Source organism: Indicator indicator, chromosome 21 (assembly GCF_027791375.1).
Source record: "Indicator indicator isolate 239-I01 chromosome 21, UM_Iind_1.1, whole genome shotgun sequence".
NCBI classification, from domain to species: Eukaryota; Metazoa; Chordata; class Aves; order Piciformes; family Indicatoridae; genus Indicator; species Indicator indicator.
The window spans coordinates 15144891-15166461 of NC_072030.1; the positions used below are offsets into that span (position 1 = coordinate 15144891).

At 50.2% G+C, this 21571-nt stretch overlaps 2 protein-coding genes across 2 annotated transcripts in view; one reads left to right on the forward strand and one right to left on the reverse strand.

The window, feature by feature from the left end:
* Positions 1-11941: 11941 nt before the first annotated feature.
* Positions 11942-12340, forward strand: PHLDA2 (pleckstrin homology like domain family A member 2). Its single transcript, XM_054390611.1, has one exon. The coding sequence runs from the start codon at positions 11942-11944 to the stop codon at positions 12338-12340; it is 399 nt and encodes a 132-aa protein (XP_054246586.1).
* A 2582-nt stretch (positions 12341-14922) lies between these two features.
* The window catches only part of SLC22A18 (solute carrier family 22 member 18), a 65506-nt gene continuing 58857 nt past the window's right edge, over positions 14923-21571 (reverse strand). The window contains exons 9-10 of the mRNA XM_054390527.1: positions 20448-20568; positions 14923-15110 (exon numbers count right to left, since the gene is read on the reverse strand). Of these exons, the coding sequence (XP_054246502.1) occupies positions 14923-15110; positions 20448-20568 (309 nt within the window). The remainder of the gene's footprint in view (positions 15111-20447; positions 20569-21571) is intronic.

Genomic DNA, 21571 nt, shown 5'->3' on the forward strand with positions numbered 1-21571 from the left:
TTATGACTTCCTCCTGTCAGAGATAAAAAAAATTATTAAGAAGCCGGTGGCTTTGTGGTTGCACCACACCCTTGACTTTTCCTCCACTTCAGATGGTGCCTCTGAGCTTGCCCTTGGCTTGCAGGGGCAGGAGGCCCCAGAACCACCAAGCTTCTAGCTGGGCTACCAGTGGCCCAGCTGGATGGTCAATGCATGGCCATCCTGTAAAGCACCACTCTTGGGTAGGCAGGCAGCCTGGCTGCCACTTCTCTGGGGCCACTCAAGGTACTGTGGGTCCAGGGAGAGGAAAAAAAAAAAGGGAAAAAAAGGAAAGGTGGCAAGGTTGAAGGTCTTCCTCTCCATGATTGATTCACCTGCTTGGCAAATATAGCTGGGGCTGGATGGCAGGCAGCTGTGTGGGCGAGCTGAGTCACCCTGTGGCTGCCTCAACCCTTCACCAGATGGAAGGACAAGGCTGGCTTTAACCAAAGTGAAACCTGCTTTGGTAACCACCTGGATGGGAGCAACGTGGAAGAGCGGGGACAGCTCACCAGTCAGCACCGAGCCAGCAGCCTCCTCCCTTTGAAGGCTGGGGCAGTGATCCCACTCTAGGCTCCCCGCCAGACCCCCACAAACACAAAGCTCCTCCCTGCCTTCCCTCTGCCTTGAGCTCCCAGGAGCTCAACAAAAGCTCGTCGGCCTCAACACCCACAGCAACCATTGATCACAAGCTGGCTTTGCCGAGGGGACTTTTTTTGCAGCAAGCCACAACCTGGTGATCTCCTGAAGAAATGCAGTCCTGCTCCCATGGGGACACCTGCAGGCTCATCCCAGTTCCCACCTTTATCCTGAGGCTAAGACCTTTTTCCTTTCTTCTTACCTCATTGCTGATGGAAATCACTGAAGAGTCCAGATGCAGCACTGCATGCAGGGGATGAAAATAACACCACTCTTGTGCATTTCAGGCTGGCAGCAGGATGCTAGGTGTCAGCAGCACTGAGCTTCTGTCCTGTCCTTGGGATGGCTCCTCATCTTCATTCTCATCCTCCTCATCCATCTGTGCACAGTCATCACCTATGGCTGTTGTGCTGGTGTAGCCAAGGGTAGGGAAGGAGAGTTGTGGGTTCCTGTCCTGTCACTCCACGTGTGCAGTGCTGGTCTCTGGACATAGGCAATGTGTGTGTGCATGGAAACAGCCTTTGGAGAAGGCATCTTACATGGATGTAAGAAATCTGGGAGGAACTATAAAATCTCCCCTCAGTGCACATCATGGCATACACTGTGCTTGCAAGGGTGTTTCTCCTGCATGGCAATACAACACCCCACACTTTCTGTGGGCCTGCAGTGCCACTGAGCATCCCTCCCTTCCCTCCACTGGAAAACACCCAAGATCCCCAGCACTGCACAACCAGGAGGCATTTCCGAGTGTCCTCATTCCTGAACTGGGAGCAGTGTGGGGATGAGCTGCCCCATGGCACTGGGACACCCAGGGATGCATTTCAAAAGGTGGGAAGGATGCAATAACTTTAGCTACCTTGGTCACTTGGCTCTGGCCTGTGGCATAAATGGGAGAGGATTTTTTATATTTAATTAATAATTGTGCCCATGCAATCCCATGCAGTTCTGAGCAGGGTGAAGTGAGCTGTCCCGAGTCGCTGCCCTTAGAGCCTCACTTTACACGGTGGGAGGAGCAGCAGAAGCAGGAGAAGCAGAAGCAGTAAGTGAGGCACCACAGGGCGATATGCAGTTGAATGGCCGTGGCTAAAGGGGCTTTCTGGGTGCAGGTGTGGTTGTGCCTCTCCCGCCCCTGGTCACCACTTAAAAGCTTTCCCATGGAGGAGGCAACCAGCCCTTGACGCGCAAGTGAAGCAGGAGCAGCCATGAGTCACCAAAGATAAAGGTCAGGCTCCTCTTATCAGCTACGGGAGAGGCTGGGATGTGGGCTGGGTGCGCTGCAGAGAAATGTGCTCAGAGGGTAGCTGGAGCCAAAAATCCCAGTGCCAGGGAGACCTCTGCCCTGGGGATGCTGGAGGTGACCACCTGGTTCTCATCTAGTGCTCGTTTCCCAGCAGCAGCCAAGGATGAGGATGTTTTTTGGTGGTGCTAGGGGTAGAGCGGCGCCGAGAGGGCGGCTGAACAAGCCGTGGGTGGTGAGGCACACACACGGCTCCCTGCAGGGCGCTTGGCTGTTGTCATGCCCTGCTGGAGTGGCCACAGATAAGTCCCATCCAAAAAGGAAAGGAATGAGTGATCCTGGCAATGGCCAGGCAAACAACGGGCACGGCCACATCCCTCCTCCTTGGCCAGGGAAGAAGGAAGAGATGGACTCACTGAAATCAAACATTTCTCCTCCTGCTTTCACAAAGTGCTTCTGGGTCTTGTAAGGAGAGCTAAGGGTGGAGAAGTGCCTGTGGGAGTCTTAAGAGGCTTTTATAAAGACCTTAGGAATGATACTGGGCTGGCAGTGTTTGAGTTGGAAACTCCAGCCTCAATTGCTGCTGGTTTGGACAAATGTGTAATTTGCTATTTCTGTTCACTGGTTTCTCTTTCGCAAAGCACAGACACATGGACTTGCATCTCCCGGGCCCCTGGCTGCTCATAGCCCACCACAGCCTTTGCTGAAGCCCTGAATCCCACTGTTCTGGCCAAGGGTTTCCAATTATGGGAAATGCATCTGGCTCTGTGACTTTGACTCCTGCTCCAGTAGGGCTGGAAGAATGACTTAGTCATCCTGGCTGCCTGCCAAGGAATTTAACTCGTTTTTCCCCATTTGGAAGTCATTTCCTGACTCTGAAGGCCAGCTGGCCAGCAGGACTCCACTCTCTATATACCCAGTAGTTAACAGAAGATTAAGCAAACAAGGAATTTAGTGTTTTATCCCTACGATAGCAACCCCTCTGCTTACAACACCTTCAGGAAAGCCTGGATAAACCCATTCCAGGGTGGTGAATGCCTGTCTTTGCACATGGGAGGGACCCCTCTTCTAAAGGACACCAGTAATTTGGAGTGAATAGCTAAGCTCTTATGACGTGAACACTCAGAGCATACCCCACACTTGGGGGGAGGGGAGTTCTGTGATTTAAGCAATTACACAGCATTAGGAGTGTTTTCAGCTCAATGAAAAGAACTTTTCCCCCCAAAGCTGTGTCAGGCACACCAGGCTGCAGCCCCACTGAGACAGCATGTGAAGGGGAAAGTAAAGAAAGTATAGATATGGCACTTCAGGACATGGTTTAATGGCCATGGTGGTGGTAGGTCGATGGTTGGGCTTGATGATCTTAGAGGTCTTTTCCAGCTGAAAAAATTCTATGATTTTATGAGGATCCTCAAAGAAATCCAGGGAAGGGGAACAAAGCCACTCCTGAGAAGCAGTGGGGTGCCCTTGGCTGGGTGATCCATCTCTGCCCCTCTGCCCCCCTGTCCATGCCATGGCTGCTTCCCACCCTCCCCCACCCCCCAGCACTTTAACCTGGGCGCTGGCTGCACTGGCTCCAGGGAAATTTATTTTTGGCTTGTCCCTGGGGAGCAGAGCCTGGCCAAGGTTACATGCCAAGTGCCCTCATTTCCTCCCCTTAACTGCCTTCCTGCTTTATCACAAACTTTCTCTCTTCATCTTTTTTTCCACTCGTAAAGGCTGCAGTCACCACTGCCTCCAGCTGCACTGGCACAAGCTGACCCTGGGCCACCAGGGAGACTGCACCACTGAGCCACCAGGGAGACTGGACTACTGGGCCACCAGGTTTGTGCTCATCTTCAAAAGTGCCTTTTTTGGTCTCTACACAAAACAGAGATTTCTGCAAACCCATTTCTTCCTGCCACTGAACTGTGATTTCTTTAGCAGAATGGGAAAAAAACCAAACCAAAACAAAACCCAAAAACAACTCAGCTTTTTATGACTTAAGATTTCCCTTTCCCAGCTCCTGGGCCAGCCAAGCAGCATGGGGGCCATCAGGAGAAGGATAACAGCACCACTGATGCTCACTGCTTGCCCCAGCTCTCAGCCCAGCCCAAGATCCCCTGGGACAACTGGGCTCAGTCCCAGGACCCAGTGCTGGGACATGCCCTGAGCTACTTATTGCAAATATTTGCTGAGGTGGGGCTGGGTGTTTGAACATCAGACAGGCTGAGTAACCAGCAGGAAAAATGAAAATTTGGCTTTCACATCTTACTCCATCAGCAGATCCCTGAGCAGGTTGCCATGATCCACCACCATATGACCCAAAAAGGCAAAGAGCAGGTACAAACTGGGTGGCACCTGGAGTTTATACACACCAAATGCTCAGGGCTGTTGAACCCTTTGATTTGGTGCTTGGAGTGCAGAAATAAATTGATGACAGGTTAGGTCTGGGAAAGTCAGTGAAAGCTGGGCAGATACACATTGCTGATTCCCCTTCTCCTTTTTATCCTGTAGCTTTAGGATTGTTTTTCTCTCCTTTGGGTTTTTGGATTTCATTGAAACACCTGAAGCTGGTGCATGGAGAGTGTTTTTGGGTTTTTAATCCACTGTAGCAGGCTCCCATCTCCCTTCAGCCTTCACAGACACTGCCAGTGAAACAACCCAGCATCTTCAGCTCCTGCTGGCTGCACCAGTGGAGAGCTGGCCATGGGTGTGGGTTTAGTGAGGAGCAGCAGGGGAATGGTAGCAGGTAAATGCCACGGGAGCAGGAATATTGGCAAGGAGGAGGAATACCTTGGGAGAGGACAGCCACCAGCAAAACCTGCTTCCCTTCACACATGCCACAATGCAGTGTCTCCATATCAGAAAGAAAATTTGGTGGCCAAAGGGTGATGTGAAACATGACATCAGTGCTACCACGTGTCCTGCCACACATGCTGGCTGCCCAGGAGGGAAGGGATGTGCTTTCCCCTCCAGCTCCAGACCAGCTCCAAAACGTGCTGTGGCTCCAAACCCACTGCTGTGGCCCTGGCCAGGAGGGTTTGGTTTGTGATGGCTCTCCAGCCTACCTGGAGATGTGAAACATCCCAAATCTGAACAGTGCCATAACCTCATCTTGCCCTGCAACTGTCTCAAAGTTTGCTGATCTTGTGGTTAGGTAGTCCTGAGATGCCTTTTGATGGTTAATCTTAAAGTTTCCACACTGTTAGCTAAAAAAAAATGGTGAAAAGCAACAAGCAGGGCCAGCAGTAAGTGCCAAGCAGGGAGCTCAATCACCCACCAGCAGGACAGCCAGGTTGGGATGCTGGGACATGTCAGGCAGCACATCCCTGTGATGTGCTCAGACCTGACACAGGACAGCCTGCTCCTGTGCACTGGTGAGTGCTGGGACTACCAGAGTCCGCACATGGATAAAAATGGTTAAAAGGTGGTTAAAAAGCACTCTACTGATCTCCACAGATTTCAAAAGGGCAGGTTACCCTGAGTGATGACCTTCAGTTCAATGTGTGGTGGCAGCATGTTACTACCAAGCCTGGCCCTCCATAATCTCCAGTAAGTGCTATTGCTGCAGCACAGTGGGGTCATAAGAGGCTGGCTGGTAGCAGTCTTGTAGTGTCATGCTGAGTGGCAGGAGCTGTAATCACCAGGGACTTTGTATGCAAAGAGCACATCAGCGTCAGTCAGGGTCTCAGGCATTTATTACTGCTGCTGCCAAGGAAAGAGATCCTAAATATTTATCCCAGCAGACTGGGTTTGGGAAATTGAATGCTTTGGCAGGGGGATGTCCTGTCATTGTGAACTGTAGCCTAAACTGTATCCTGAGCTCCTCAGAAATGAAGAAATGTTTGATAGCATTCAAATGGGTCAGTAAATAACCACACAGTTCAGGACAGTGTTTGGCAAGCTGCTGCTCTTCCCATGCTCTGCAAATGTCTTTATTGAGGGGGAAGTTCTGAGTCACCATGGGCCTCATGGCAGCCAGGAGATGGGGCTTGCTTTTCCCTGCTGACATAAGTCTCAAGGTATTCATGGATCCCCCTCTGATGCTCAGCAAGCTGTTTTGTGAAGACACTTGCCACAACAGGCTATATCCAGGTCTGCCAGCATTTAGACAGTAGTCTTGGACCAAACCTAACCTATTGGGTCAGTACCCTCCCCACCTGTTGGAGGATGCATCCAGGTACCTCTGTGTGGGGAGCCAAGCCATGCCCAGCTGCACAGCGATATGCAGCAACTTTCCATCTGTTGTAATGCTGTCACGTGGTCTTGAAATTAGGCTCAAAAGAAGCCCAAGGATATGTGTATCAGATGGAGGACCAGAGCAGGGAACTGCATGACCAGCAGCTCAGAAGATCAGATAAGACAAGCCTCTTTTCTCCTCTTATTGTTGGTAACCCAACTAAACACCCGCACAATGTCCGTGAGTGGGAACATACTACTCACAGGCTAATAGGGAGAGTCAGAGCAAAGCAGCCTCCCTGCCACCTCCAATTTTTAATCCCAGTACTGGACTTCAGTGCTTGAAGTCCTTCTAAGCAGGCTTGAGCTGGCACATACCCACCCTTACTTGGCTGTCTCCTCCAGAGCACAACGGGGGACAGGCTTACTGGAAATGATATCTTTTTTTTTCTCCCCCAGCCCCTCAAGCCTGCTTCATGACTGTGTGCAGCCGTTTACAACATGTAATGGTAACACACTGAGTCAGTGAGATGAGACATTTCAAGCTGCTTAGGAAGAGTCTTAGTCAGATAAATATTAGTAAATTGAGCAAGAGGGGCTACGTGGTATTGCTGATTAATGCAGGGGCTTGCGTACGGCACCGAAAACACCCTCACGGAGCCAACGAAGATGCTTCCGCTGCTGCCCTTGTTTAAATGAACCCAAAAAGTTCCAGCCTTGATCTGCTTCATTTGCTGCAATCATTAAACAACCAACCTTGGTGGCCTTCACCTCCCTGGCTGACACTGTCCCTAAGAAAGAAAAGCTTCTTCACCTGAACTTGGCCATCTTGGGGTGAAGTACCTGAGCTCCCTCTGTGCTCGTGGGAAGAGCTGAACACCCCCAGAGTGAGACTGAGCCCCCTCACAGGGTGTCTCCACCTTGTGCAGATGCCCCTGATGGTATCCATGTCCCTCTAGGAGGTCCTGCACCCACCAGTGAGGTTTAGGGACCCAATGGCATCAGTCTATCCCATTTCTGAAGGAGAAGAATAAGGAACTATAACAAAAAAGCTTCCCAGGGATATTCTGGAATAGTTTTTTTTCCCCAAAAATTCTACAGTTGAAAGAGTAGGGAAATATGAAAAAATGGAAAATAAATGCGAAGAGCCTCACAACCTTTCCTCAGTAGCAAACCCCACCCTTCACTTAGGGCTATTTAGGGGTTTTTGAGTACAAGTTTCCTAGGATACCTGGTGGTCACCACACCGAGCTCTGGCCGTACATGCCTGCAGCTACAGCTACACCCTAATATAAACTTGGAGGGCTGCAATTTACAAAGCAAGACCATATGTTTCTCTGTTACTAATCGACTTCAGCTGGCAGCATGACAATGTCAACTCTGAAAACCAGCTTTTTTTTTTTTTTTTTTTTGCCTACAGATGTTGTGTTTAAATCGTTATAATAAAAGAAGTCACACAGCTTGAGTCTCCCCTTCGCTGCTGAAACACTGGTGTGAAATCAGGGGTCCCTCTCCAGGGACAGACCTTCAGAGGCTCTGAGATTAGAGTGCAACGATGAGAGTAAAAACATGAGGGCAATGGGAACTCTGGTACCCTGGGATGGCTGATAGCTGCAGCACGAGCTCCTCTATCCCTTGGGAGGGAGATGCCATGTCGGGAGCAGCTGCAGACCTCAGCATGCTAAATGAACTGCTAAATCCAGCAGGAATGCCAGCAGTTCCTGCCAAAGGGCACGTGGTGGAAGCTGCAGAGGAGGTAAGTCACCAAATCCCACTTTTTTGCATTTTTCCTCTGTGTGAGCCCTACCCATCCTCATCCTTGTTCTCAGCCCATGGGGCCCTCCTGGCAGTGCCTGCGTGGCTGCTCTGCTGTTACTATGACTCACATAGCTACGGCAACCCAGTGTTGCCAGCAGCAGGGTACATGACACCTCAGGCTCCAAAATGATGATCAAATCCCATCTCTGGAACAGCCACTCATTTAAGGGACATATGCCATGGCAGAGCCAGTGACCCAGCCTGCAGAAGTTGGCACCAGCAGCCCATCCATCAAGGCTGAGTGTGATCACCCCATCCCACACCCATCAAAACTCCCAATACGCAATGCACACACCCACATCTATGAGCATCCCCCCACAGCAAGCCAATGCTCTTCCCTTCACCTGGGAGAGGGCTGAAGCCAGACTTCCATGCCAAATTGCAACGTAGGCTTTAAAAAATGCCCTCAGGACAACAGAAATTGCTCTGGGGTGAAGCAGAGGGTGGTACCAACATCCTGGTGAGCAGGGGAAGAGAGAGACAGCCACATGGGTTGAGGCTCCTGTGAATGAATGTCCATGTCTGTTAGCTCCCCCTGGTTAAAACTTCCCACTGCCTTGGTTTTTTCCCCGTTTTCTAAGAAGAGAGACAAATTCCTAGGTTCTCAAGTTCCTGCAGATTTCTTGTGTGTGGGGAGTAATGAAGGACCGGTGCCTGATGACCTTTTTTTTAACAGCAGCCAAGGTGTTTGGGAGCTGACACACTGCTGAGGCACAGCCATGGTGACCAGGCGGGCTGCAAGGAAAAAAGCAATCTCTTCTCGTGCTCTCACTGGTAACACATCTAAACCAACTCAGCTAAACCCAAACTAAAGACAGCAACAGGTTTCTCCCAGCTACCAGCCCCAGCTTGGACAGAGGCACCAGCAGTCACGCAAATGGCAATCACCCAGAGCTCCTTATTAGCTAAAGCTGGGTTGTGGCCCTTAATTATCAAAGCCACCCACTACCTACTTGTACTCCAACCACCCTGTGATGCTTGTGCCATGATTGTCCCAAGCTTTGGTGCCAGGGTATAGTGCAGGGCTGCATCACATCTCTTACCCCTTGTCCCCAGGCACACTGGAGAAGAAATTAGCACTCTGCTAATTAGCTGTTCACATGCGTTATTAGCACTTATTATTTATAAAATAAGGCAGCATACAGATATTTTTATTTTTCCAAGCAAAGTTGGTGCTATATACTTGTAAGAGTAGTGACCAGCTACCACAGCATGCACTGGCCTTAGGTTTATGCTACTCATTGGAACAACTGCCACATGTTTCCCAGATCAGATTGCTCTGAGCTCCTTGAAGCTCTGCTCTTTTCTGAGATCTGTAAATGTTTTCCCATAGGAGATTATTCATGATTCTATGGCTTTGCTCCCTACTTTGGGCCCAGTTAGAATCTCCTTTGCTTTAAGTAAATAGGCTTTGAAATCTGCTTTATGAGGGTTTTTTGTTTGTTGGTTGGTTTTGTTGTTGGTGATGGTGTTTGTTGTTGGTTTGTTTTTTTTTTTCATGGCTACAATGTTAGAGATCTAGGATTATGGTACTTTAATGCACTGGATCACTATTTTGAGGTTATTTACTTATGCCCTTACTGTTTGAAAACGTGGAGCCTTCTTACAATGGTCTTACATGGGAAACTAAGGTTTCAGTTCTGCAAGAACTTACCTTTTTTTACACTGTGAGCAGTTCTCTCTCTCTCTTTGTTTTTTCTTCCCCCTAATAGTCTTTTTCTACAGTTTGCTAATTTGGCGAGGACTAAGACAATCTGATTATGGTGACAGCTGGGGGAGGCTTTGAAATTTTCAAAATGATGGAAAAATGCATTTAAAAAAAAAAAAACAACACACACACAGATGAAAACAAAAGTAGAAAGAGACCAAGGCAGGATGCTGACCCCACACCCACATATGAGAGTTTAATTTAAAAGCTAATTCAGGGTTTTTTTTAACTGGACTTTTTGAAGCAAGGTGTGCAGAGACATGCCAAATCCTGCAGCCTTTCCACAACGGCAGCCTTCCTCCAGATGTTCCCTGTATGCTCCTGACATGCTGCCTTGCTTTTTGTTTTATTTTTTTTCCCCCTTTTTGAAGTGGTGTCCCATTTCCTGTGCACAAAGACCATTCCCTGTTCTATATTGGAGTCCAATTAAAAATACAATAATGATTTCTGCTTAAGATCCAGCTCTGCTCCTTTATGCTTATGGGGCCTTTTAGGTCAGAACTTGTTTTACAGAGCAGACCAGGATTTGTCCAGAAAATGTAGGTGTGCAAATGAACTGTAAGTCAATCTGGGCTGTTCTCCTCGCTGAAACTAAATTACACTAGGAAGTGATGTATAGTGTTGGCTTTCAGGGAAACACATGCCAGGACACAGCTACATCTATGGCCTGTGGCTGCTGTCCCATCTCACAAGGCGTGACGGCCAGTGTGGTCTTCCCAGAGCAGTCTCCAGCCCATCCCACTGTGAGAAGCTCACTCAAACCATTTCCTGCTCGTTCATCAACCTGAGAGCATTGCACAGCCCCCACCTTTGTTCCGGCCCTCCCCACAGATGTGCACAATGCTGTGAATTAGCAAAGCAGGGCTACATGGTCCAGCCCTTGAGTGATTTGCAGCGGAAACAGGCTTGGCCACAGCTCCAGTTTGTTCCTGGGAATGAGCTGCTGACCCTGCTGATGTCCCTGGGAACACTGCCAAGCTCTTCAAAGAGCCTTGCTTTGTAAGCTTACCTCTGGGGCTTGGCTTACAGACACCTATAGAGGTGTCAGTCATTCAAGAGGGATGATGGAGAGGAACAGGACTCAGAGTCCAAAGGGTGATGCTGCACAAAGTATGTAGCTGGGCAAATAGTGCTTTGGAACTAGCATGAATAAGTTCATTAAGCACAGCCCTGCCCTTGGCTGCAGATCAAGGCAATGGTGGAGGAAGCTGGATCAGCCCTGTGTCAACTATCGGAAAAGGGTGACAAAAATGAAATGGGGTGAGAGGAAGGGACTGCAGGCTTGCACGTGCTTCTTAAGTACCACCTCCAACTGCCGCAGCCTTTATGGATTTCCCCATGTCCCTGGGCACTGGCCAGACTGTAATGAACTGTGGTGTGTTCCTTGGGAGGAGGGAATGGGTTAGGGGGCAAAAAAAAAGGGATGAATCCACTGATTACAGGGGAACATAACGAAAGATAAGTGGGAGCAACTTTAACAGAGTGGGGATGCCCTGAGGAAAGGACACAGGAAGGGCTGATTGTGATGGTGCAGGACTGACTGGATGCAGGGCTTGCCCAGGTCCTGGCTGAGCCTCTTGGAGTGACCAGGGTCTGGGGCTCAAAATAGATGCCTACGGGAGATGGCAGTGGCCCACCACAGGTGGGGCTCAGACTGCTCTGTACGAGGTGGGGATGGTGCCAGGGCAGACCCAATGTGGTAGATTATGTCCAGGTCCAGGACCACAAAAGCACTGTTTTGGGAGCATTGCGTATCCCAGTGTGGACCTGAGAAAGTCCTCTGAAGGTCCCAGTGGCCCCATCCTTGGGGGGGATGGGGGGTGTGTGTATCCCTGCTGGACAGAGGAAATTCACACGAAAAGGTGGAGATGGGGTGCCCAGTTGGTGTTCCTCACAGGGCGGCCGCTGGCCTCCTGCCCACGGGTGCAGCAGAGCTGGGGACCTCGGAGGAGGCACTCACCTACCGAGGCGGGGCAGCACCCAGCACCTTCCTCCCCTTAGCTCCCGGAGGACACCCCGGGACCCCACCTCCCCACAGTACCACATCCCCAGGGCCCGGGGCGGCGGCGGGAGGGAAGCACGGCCCGGGGGGCGGGCAGAAGGCGGGGCGGCTCGGGGGCGGCGGGCCGGGCTCCCCGGGGGAGGCACCGGAAGGCGCCCGGCGCTGATTCATTGCAATAAATTGTTCCCGGCGCGGTGAGGTTCGGTCATCGCCGCCCGAGCAGGAGCAGGAGCAGGAGCAGGAGCAGGAGCAGGAGCAGGAGCAGCAGCAGCAGCAGCAGCAGCAGCGGGAGCTGGAGCAGCAGCGGAAGCTGGAGCCAGAGCCAGAGCAGGAGCCACAGTCGCAACCGGGAGGGAGGATGAAGATGCAAGCCGAGGTGATCCGCGAAGGCGAGCTGGAGAAGCGGAGCGACAGCCTTTTCCAGCTGTGGAAGAAGAAGCTGGTGGTGCTGACCAAGGACAGCCTCAGCCTTTTCCCCGACGGGCACAAGCGGGCCAAGGGCAAGGAGCTGGGTTTCGGCTCAATCCTAAAGGTGGACTGCGTGGAACGCACGGGCAAGTACATCTACTTCACCATCGTCACCAAGGACCGCAAGGAGATTGACTTTCGGTGCCCGGACCAGAGCTGCTGGAACGCCTCCATCACCATGGCCCTCATCGACTTCCAGAACAAACGGGCCATACAGGACTTCAAGAGTCGCCAGGAGCTGGAGCAGGCGGCGGGGGCCCAAGAGCGGCGGCTGGCCCGGGCACCCTGAGCCGCCCCCCGGCCGGCCCGGCCCGGCCTGGCCCAGGTGAACCCCGTGGCGGCTCTGCGCGCCCCGCACCCCCACCTCATCTTATTCCTCGTTTTTTTTACTATTATTTTTTTATTATTGCTTCCCCCGTCCCCTCCTGCTTTGTGAAACCGGACGGGGGCTGGGGTTCCCCCGCACCGCTCACCCCCGGGTTTTGGCCGGGGAACCCCAAACCCCGGTGTGAGTCTCCCTCCCCGCGCCTCCGGCTTGCTGGGGTGCCCAGCCGTACCCCGATACCGGGCCGGGCTGTCCGCCCGCTTCAGCATGGGTTTCTGGGGCTCGCTCCCCCTTCCCTGTGCCTCGCTGGGAATGCCTGGTGGGAGCCAGGCTCATACCAGGCGCTGAGTGGTCCGGCTGTTGGGGGGGAGGATGAGAAATGGCACTTTGTGCTTCGTTATAGAACTTGCTTTTAAATATATATATTGCTTTAAATATCAGCCAAAAAAAAAAGGCTGAATATTTGCCCGGGCTTTAACACACCCCCCTCCCCCCGCCTTTTTTTTTTTTTTTTTTTTTTTTTCTGCCTGCTCTGCTGTTCCTGTAACTAACCTGCTTTCTCTTACTGCCTTTAGAGCATACCACTGGATGATAAACCAGATCAAGTGTCTTGGACTGAAATGGGACAGGGTACCAATGAAGGAAAGTGAAGAAGAGAGCTGGAAGCAGCGTGGTTTTCTCCAAGCCCGTTGAGGCTGCAGAGCAAAGAGCCCTGAGCTTTGCCTGAGATGCATTTAAAGAAAAACCAAAGACTTTCATAAAGGACTTCTAAGAGAAGCACCTACATGCCTGGAGTGGCACAGCTTCACCAAACATTATCTTCTATTTATGAGACAAGAGGAAGATTCCACAGTGACTGGTGGTGTTAAACACAGTTTAAATTATTTGTAGTATCTATATTTGTATTTATTTTGAGGAATGTCTTTCAGCAGTTACTGGTCTTAATATTGCTTTTGCATTAATATGTCCATTCCAAATAAATTACTTGAAATGTTGAGTTTTTATTACTGTACTCTGGGCTGCAGTAACTTTTGTTGGCACAGGTTTATGGAGCGGGCAGTGGTGTAGTAGCTTAAAGTGGGTAAGCTCAGCTTTTTGATGCCCTGGACTGGGCAGTGGGAGGTGGAGAAAGCCCAGATAACCCATTTGGGTTTGACCTCATATCTCAAGCTGGGAGGGAAAGAGTGTTGAGGTCCAGTTCTGGTCAGAAGTGAAAATAGGGAAGCCTACCTGAGCTTGGGTAGGTGCTGCTTTTGAAGTGCTTTCCCATCTAATCGAGCCATGGAGGCTATAGAAGGTGCAAGAGCACCCTGCAACAGTAAAATGCTGCTGTTTGCTAACACCCTGTGTCTTTCCTCCGGCCCCCATAGCTTAGTGCTGTGCTAAAGCAGAAAACTGGATTCTTGATTTCAAACCAACACAGTGCTGATGCTCCTTGGGATCGCTCAGCTTTGCAGCACGGCACACTCTCTCCTCTTCCTTGGTGTCTGCAGTCTCTAGACCAAGTTAAATCTCTACAGGCTATCTGGGAAGAATGGAGATGGTCTTTTTTCCTGTAGTGCCTGGACCAAGAAGCCTGGGGAAAAAAAACAGCTTTTTTTTTTTTTTTTTTTTTTATGGAAGTGCTGAAGTTTTCTCTTGGGAGGCTTGACTGTCACTAACCAGCTTGAGCTTCCTCAAGAGCATATATCTCAGCTCTGACAGTCAGGACTATGAGCTTAGCAGGCAAAGTACTCACTACTAATGCTCCAGATGTGGCAATTTTGATCACGCAATTCCCCTCTCCCAATATCAGTGCAATTCTTGCAGGAGACTTTGTACTAGAGGAAGTTGCTAATAAGTAGGTAATTGCATGCAGCCTGTAATAAGAGCAAGAGAGACTCAGCACAGGGAAACGAAAGAAAATCTGGCAGGAAGGTTGGTCCCATTTCTGGAAGCAGCAGGGAGAGGCTGGAATCGCAGCGTGCTACATCAGGGCTCCTCACCCTCCCTGCATGCCGCTGGCAGCTGCATGGCCACCCGCCGTGCTCGTCCAGAGTTGTACAGGATTGAGCTGGGGATGGAGCAAACCTCTGGCCACAATGCCCCTCTAGCACAAGAATGGCAGCGGTGCAGTGAAGACAGCAAAATGACATTCAAAAGCAGATGTGTTGTACTCCAGTTTTCCTTGGTACTGTTGCAGGAGATGTGTGTGTGAAATAAAAGGCCAAGCCAGAGCAGAGGCACTGACTCCTAATCCCCTTAATTTCAGTGAATCCAAACAGGAATGCTGGCATACAACAGCTGAGGAGGTGGAGCTATGGCCTGTAATGACAGCCACTGCTGCAGGGGGAACTGGATAGTTCCTGGGGTCCTGTGCCACCAGCTGCTCCAGCACAGCTCCAAGACTTTTGCAAAGTCATCTGTCCCTTACTCTAGATGCAAAGGCTGACAAAATGCAAGATATTGTTCAAATGGTTTTATTCCAGGTTTATGAAATCAAATAAGACTTGTGAACATCTTTATTTCTATGGAAAAAGTCAAGGGGTTTCTCTCTTGCACCCAAATTATTGGCTTTTTGCCTCACCCACTGGGACTTTACTCTTTAAGAGGTAAACAAACAAACCTACATTAACAATTAGCTGTAAATAACCAAAGGAGGAGACTCCAAACACTTTGTATAAAACTCCACCGATGGTGGGGCCAACTGTCCGGGTCAAAGGCTGCACTGAGGCACAAATTCCAAGCATGGTACCTAGGAGAGATGGCAGAAGCACAGAGACATCAGGGTGAGAGCCAGTCTTGGGATGGAAAAGAGGAGAAGACCAAGTGAGATCCTTCTTCCTGATGGTGTTCCTCTGCAGTAGTAGCAAATCACTACAAATAAGCTTGTGGATTAATTTCTAGAGATCCAATTAGAGGCTAATTGTTAAGGCTAAAGACCCCTGGAGGCATGGGGACTAGTTTCCCCCATGAGCCAGCTCAGCTCTTCACTGAGCGGTCCAGACGACTGTAATGCTGCTGAAAGGCAAACTTGTGCTCACTGCTGCCTTCACCAGGGGCCAACAATGCCTTTGGCCACAGAAGATGCTTCTGAGCATCACACCTAGCAGGGCTGGTCACTACTGCATCAGGTAAAGGATGGAGAGGCAATTTCTCAGGACATGCTTGAGAGTTCCAAGCAAACCACACAGATTCTGCCAATATCATAATTACACCGGAGGGCCCTGTTCCACCCCAGATGGTAGTGCTGCTTGTTCTCTAGTGTGGGACAGAGGAACAGCTATTGAGTGCTTAGCAGGAGTGAGAGGCTTAGGTCTAACCAGGTCTTTAAGAATAAATAAATGAAACCACAGATAAAGCCCGAACCTCCTCGAGATACTGCCCCCCTCCCCTTTGCAAAAAAAGAACGGATATTTCAATTTGGATGGAAATGAGAACCCTTCGCCCGGTCGGGCTGGTTCCCCCTCCAGCAGCTCTCCCATTTGCATCGCTAACAGGAACCTGGTGGATGGGGAAGCACCTACAGTTTGGCATAGGCAGGGTTTTTTCCATGTGCAAAGAGATGGCCAGGATGTCCTACAGGACACAAAGCTGGTCCTCACACACCCAGCACACTTTTTACCCCGCACTCTTCACGCAAGACAATTGTCATGCTCAGGGCAGCAGAAATACCTGGCCAGCAGGAAAATCATTAGCCCCCAACACCGGGAGGAAGGGCAAGCTGGCAGGGTACACAAGAAGCTAGTGCCCTGCTCTGAAATGATGTTTATAATTAATTTTTGTTTAGTATCACTACTATTTGGGCTGTTGGCATCACAGGATCGCAGGATATTAGGGGTTGGAAGTGACCTCTGAAGATCATCGAGTCCCACCCCCCTGTCATAGTAGGACCATAGAATCTAGCACAGGTCACACAGAAAGGCATTCAGATAGGTCTTGAAAGTCTCCAGAGAAGGAAACTCCACAACCTCTCTGGGCAGCCTGTTCCAGTGCTCTGTGACCCTCACAGTTTCTCCTCATGCTGAGGTGGAACCTCCTATGCTGTAGGTTTATATCCATTGCCCCTTGTCCTATCACAGGGTGCAACTGAGGAGAGCCTGTCCCCTCTCTCTTGACACCCAGCCCTCATATATTTATAAGCATTTATTAATCATCTCAGTCTTCTCTTCTCCAGACTAAAAAGCCCCAAGTCTCTCAGCATCTCCTCCCAGGGCACATGCTCCAGTCCCTTAATCATCCTGGTAGCATCAATTTCCTACCAAGACATGTGTTGAGGCACTGTCTCCACACAAGGCCAGCAGCATCTGTGAAGGATGAGGAGGATGCTGTCCCATGTGCATGAAGATGAGGAGCTCTAGACATGGGTAGCCATGGGGAAATGATGCCCATCTCCCTGAGAGAAGAGGCAGCCAGGTGCTCATGTAACTGCCAGGCAGCAACTGCTGGGCTTTTATCAGAATGCTTAAAATACTTGTGCAATGAGCCCCAGCCGAGGGCGTAGCCATGCAGAGAGGGAAATCTCCCGGGAAGCGCTGCTGAGAGCTCCTCCCGCGCATGGGAACACAAAGGCGATGGGTGGGACCTCGCCTTGACCCTTTGCCAATGGGAACCATCCCACAACCACCAAACTTTCTGGGCAGGTTTTGCAATTATTTTTTTTCCCTCTAGGTATTTGAATTAAACTAATTACTACGTACCATTGCCAAACTGGCTTTATGATTGAGGAGGCACTTTTTTTCCCTTTCCCTTTTTTTTTTTTTTTTAATGGAGCAGAAATCCATGCTCTTGCAAGGCCAGGCTCTTCCTCTGCTCTTCTCCAACATGTTGCCGAGAAGGATAATTTCTGTCTAATGGGCTTGAATTAGATCCCTCGTGTCAGACGCCCTGGAGCTTTGGGACGTTGTAAATCCCAGCTCTGCAGCGTGCCCCTAGCTTTGTTGCAGAGCTGCACATGTGATGGATCTCATTTAAGGCAAGACCTTTGAAAGTGGGACAAATTACCATGTCAGCAGAAAAATTCCTGCATCACTCTGTGCAGCTCTGCCAACATACATGCTCATTTTCATCATGGCTAGCCCACTTTCTACATCTTGCCTGCCCTTTTTGTTCTCCCTCCCCAGCTTTTTTACCCCTTTTCTCATACCTAGACAACCTGGCCCAGCAGGAAGCCCATCCTCCCTTCCTGCCCCAGCCCTCCTCTCCTGCAGGTTTCAGGGTTGGGTGCTGGCAGCTCCCCAAGCTGGGCGGCTCCATCCCTCCTCCCACCCTGTGCTGTGCTGGGTGCCCTGGCTTGCCCTCCTTTCCAGCTCACATCCTGTTGCCAAGCTCAGATGATGGTGCTGGCCCAGATCAGCCACACGTCTGCAGGGCAATCGTAAGCCTGATTTAATGATTAAGTCATTCAGCAAAGCCTAAGCGAAGCTGGGGGGGTTCCATGCACCGAGCCCTGCCTGGCTGCAAGCTCTCCTCTAAGGTTTTGTGCCTTATGAGCTGTGAACAGAAACAAGACTTCCATTCTCAGGAAGGGACCAGGGCTGACAAGAGATGCTTGTGCAGATGGAAGTCTTTGTGGGGTCGGGGCTGTCCTCCCACCAGCTCGCACCCCCATCTAAGCAGCACATGCACATGGAACAGAATTTTCCCTTCCTGCCTTTGAAGATGAGGGAAAAGAAAAAATCAAAGGGAAAAGAATGAAATCATTTCCGCTATCTTCACTGCAGTGCAAAACCCCAGCTACAAGCAAAGAGCAAGTGGCTAATTCATTAGCCTCAGTAGGAAGTGACCTTGGATCAGTCCTGAAAGCAGGATGATGGGTGGAAGGGCTGGTGTCATCCTGTGTCCCACTGTTCCCTTTCTGAGACACCTATTTAAAAAGCACAGATGGGTGACTCAGTGTCTAGCAAGGGCGGACAGGTTATTCTCCTGCAACGCCCCATCCATTCCAGCCCCGAGAGGAGATGGACACCTGAGCTCTGCTCAAACTCCAGCTCCTCAGAAAGCCTCTCTCTGGCCAGAAGAACAATCTCCACAGGCTTTGCTGGCCCCAGGATGGCAAAAATATCAGGAAAAGAGAGCAGCAAGGCTCAAAAGCAGTGTTTCCAAAGGCAAATCCTCACTGTGTGTCTTCCTTGCATTAACTACAAGCTGTTGCAAGTTAGCACTCAGGTTTCTGGTGCAGGGGTAGAGAGGCTTTTTCATAAAGCCACATTTCCATGCTCTCAGCAAAGTGAGCATTTCTAATGTGCCACCAAAATGTTTTCTTTTCAGAGCCTGTCTCAGGTTGGCATAGGAGGGAGCAGCCTTTTAGCTGCTGTAGGGGTGGATCAGCCTCTGTGGGTGCCACCCACAGCCAGAGCTGATGGCAGCATTCAAACAGCCTCCTTCCCCCGCAGCACGCCCACGCCACCATGGCCGCAGCTGCTGCGGGAGGCAGCTCGCCTGCTCTGCAGTGTCAGGCATTCCTGCCTTCACCCCAGCCTGACTGTGTCCAGAGCAACACAAACCCACCAGATGCCTCTGCCCTCCACATTGCAAGGCAAAGACATGATTTGAAAGGTGAGGGCCAGAGAGGCACGACAGGGACAAGGTTTTCTCCCTAGGGTCATGAGCCTCTGTGCCAGCAGCATCCCTCCTCAGCATGCCCAGTTTCCAGCCACCAGTTTGTAGCAGCACTTGGCATGGCATTAGCCTAGGATAGATGGGCAGGATAAAGCCCTGGACAGCCCATGGCTTATTTGATGTTCTGCAGTCCCCTCCTGACCATCTGCACCACCCCATGGGCTGTCTTTGTCCTGCCCTCTCTTCCTACCCTGCCATGTGGCACAGGCTGACCTCACAATATACGCAAGCAGGGAACAGGGTGAGGCAACTAAATGCCTTTTTCCTCTCTGACTGAAGCTTGCCTCCAGGCTTTAAAAGCCAAGCACTGCTCCATTTTTCCTCACAAAGCCCCTTTGATAGGATCCTGGATCAATTCCAGCTTAGCTGTACATCCCAAAGCCACTTGGTGCCCTTCCCCCTGTCTCCCCCTCCTTGCATGAACATTGCTCCAACTCATGAAACAGCAGATTTTTTCTTCCTTGGCTGAGAGGAGTGGCTGAGACATCACCAGTCCCCACCTCCCAGGAAATAAATGGTTCTCCCAGGTAGGAGTATCATACTCAGAAATCACAGACTCCTAAGCATTTGTAGGAGATGAGGTGGTCAGCTCTACAACTAAACTTCTGAAGTGACATTTAGAAAAGCTCTTCATTACAAAAGTGCTTTATAAACTTCAGTAATGGGCTGTGCAAGCTATAACTCCCATTCTTGGTAGGGTCTGGGCCAAGTTGCTGCTCAGATGGCTGCTAGGGAAGATGGAGGGCAAGGGCTGGCATCCCAGAAAGGCTGGCCTAAACCACAGAGAGTATGTGGTGAATGCAGCTTGGGGCAGAAAGCCTGAGAGAACTTGAGCAAAAGGCACCAAACCAGGTTAACCCAGCTCCATCCCAGGAGGAACTCAGCAAGGCTACCATGACAATATAATGTAGCCATGTGTCCTTCAACAACAGAACTGAAACCTCGGGGATAAAGATTTGTGCATCTACCACTGCATTTCAACCACCTTGTGCAGAGAAATGCAGTGGTTTTGTTTGAAACATGTTCAAAATGTAGAGAGGGGGACAATTCCCACTTGGGCAAAAGGTTTCCAAAGGGCAATCCAGAACAGCCTCCTGAGATGCTCTAAGCGAAAAGGTGAGAATGAGCAGTGCTCTTAGTCACCAGCATGGGGGAAAAGCAGCCTTTTAATAAACATATCTTGGCTTCCAATGGGAAGGAGAGTTTGGGAGAGCATTCCTGTACTCTGCCCAGCACTATGGATGTCAGCAGGTGGCACGGGATTCAGAGCAATGCACTGCAGGATGTTTGCTCAAGTATTGTTCAAGCTCATCCTGCATTTGCGCTGCTCTGCTGACACCCATCACATGCAACTGCCAAACCAAACCTCCTGGGGAACTGGGTATCCATCATGAATGCGGTGTGAGCTGGGAAGCACCTGATGGACTCAAGAGCCAGAAAAGAATGGTCTGATGTTTTTGATGGTTCTTACCAGTGTCAGAGGAGGGGACAGCCTTGGTAAGGATGCTGTCGGTGATGGTGGCCAGCATGCTGAAGGCGAACATCAGTGGCACTGCAATGATGCAATAGTGCCACACTGTCCTCATCAGGGCCTAAGGAACAGGACACAACGGACCACAGATCATTAAGAGAACAAAAGTGGTGACTTTGTGGTAAGAAACAACCTAGAAGAACATCAGGAGTCAAACCTGTGACTTAGGTAAATGGTGAGAGCCACAAATGATGCATGATGGTGTGGCTTTGGCCATCACAGGGTGTTTCATAGCCCACCATTTGTCTGCAGGGAATTATTTCAAGCATGTAGAGCAAATGATACCCAGCAATCTAGCAGCACGTTTCTGTGGCACTGCTGTGGGTATTTTTAGTGTCTGGGAATTAGTGACGTCCCTGCACCCTTCCTCCTGTCTTCTGTCTCTTGTCCAGCTCCTGAGGAAACGTTGAACAGCAGATGCATGTGGTGTACTTCAGGAAGCCTCCATTCCTTATACAAAACAGCCTAGAGAAGGTATTTCAGCTCATTAGCGTAAATAATTAAAACTAAACTGAGCTTGTCAAAATGACTGAGTGTGGTGCATTATGTAACACTGTACCTTTGGGATTTCTAATCCTGTTCTGCTGCCTCCTTGCTAACAAATTCACCGAATTCAGTAATCTGGAATAGGTCTTCTGGCCGTAAGTGCACATTAGCAAGCATAATTAGGGAGAGTAATGATTTTGTTATTGCACATATTCTTAGTGGAGACATCCCTGCAGCTGTTTAATAGTGAAACAAAAGCAGCAAGGCTCCTGGAGCCGTGGGGCTAGAGCAGCTCTCGGCTCATTCACAAGCCCTGCTGGTCAAATGAATGGGTGTCTCTGGGGCATGGAAAGGAAATTCCCCCTTTCTTATAAGTCTCCTGCCCTCACCCATGTCTCAAGGTGTGTTATTGTGGCTGGAAAACATTTCTGTCACTGGTTTAGCCAGAAGTTTCATTCTCTGGAGTTCTCTCTTCTAAGATCTGGTCCCTGCCTCTTGGCTACACAAGATGCAGAAGCCCAAAGATATTGCTCACTAATGACTTGGAAATGTTGAGGTTTATTCCTACTACTCCCCTA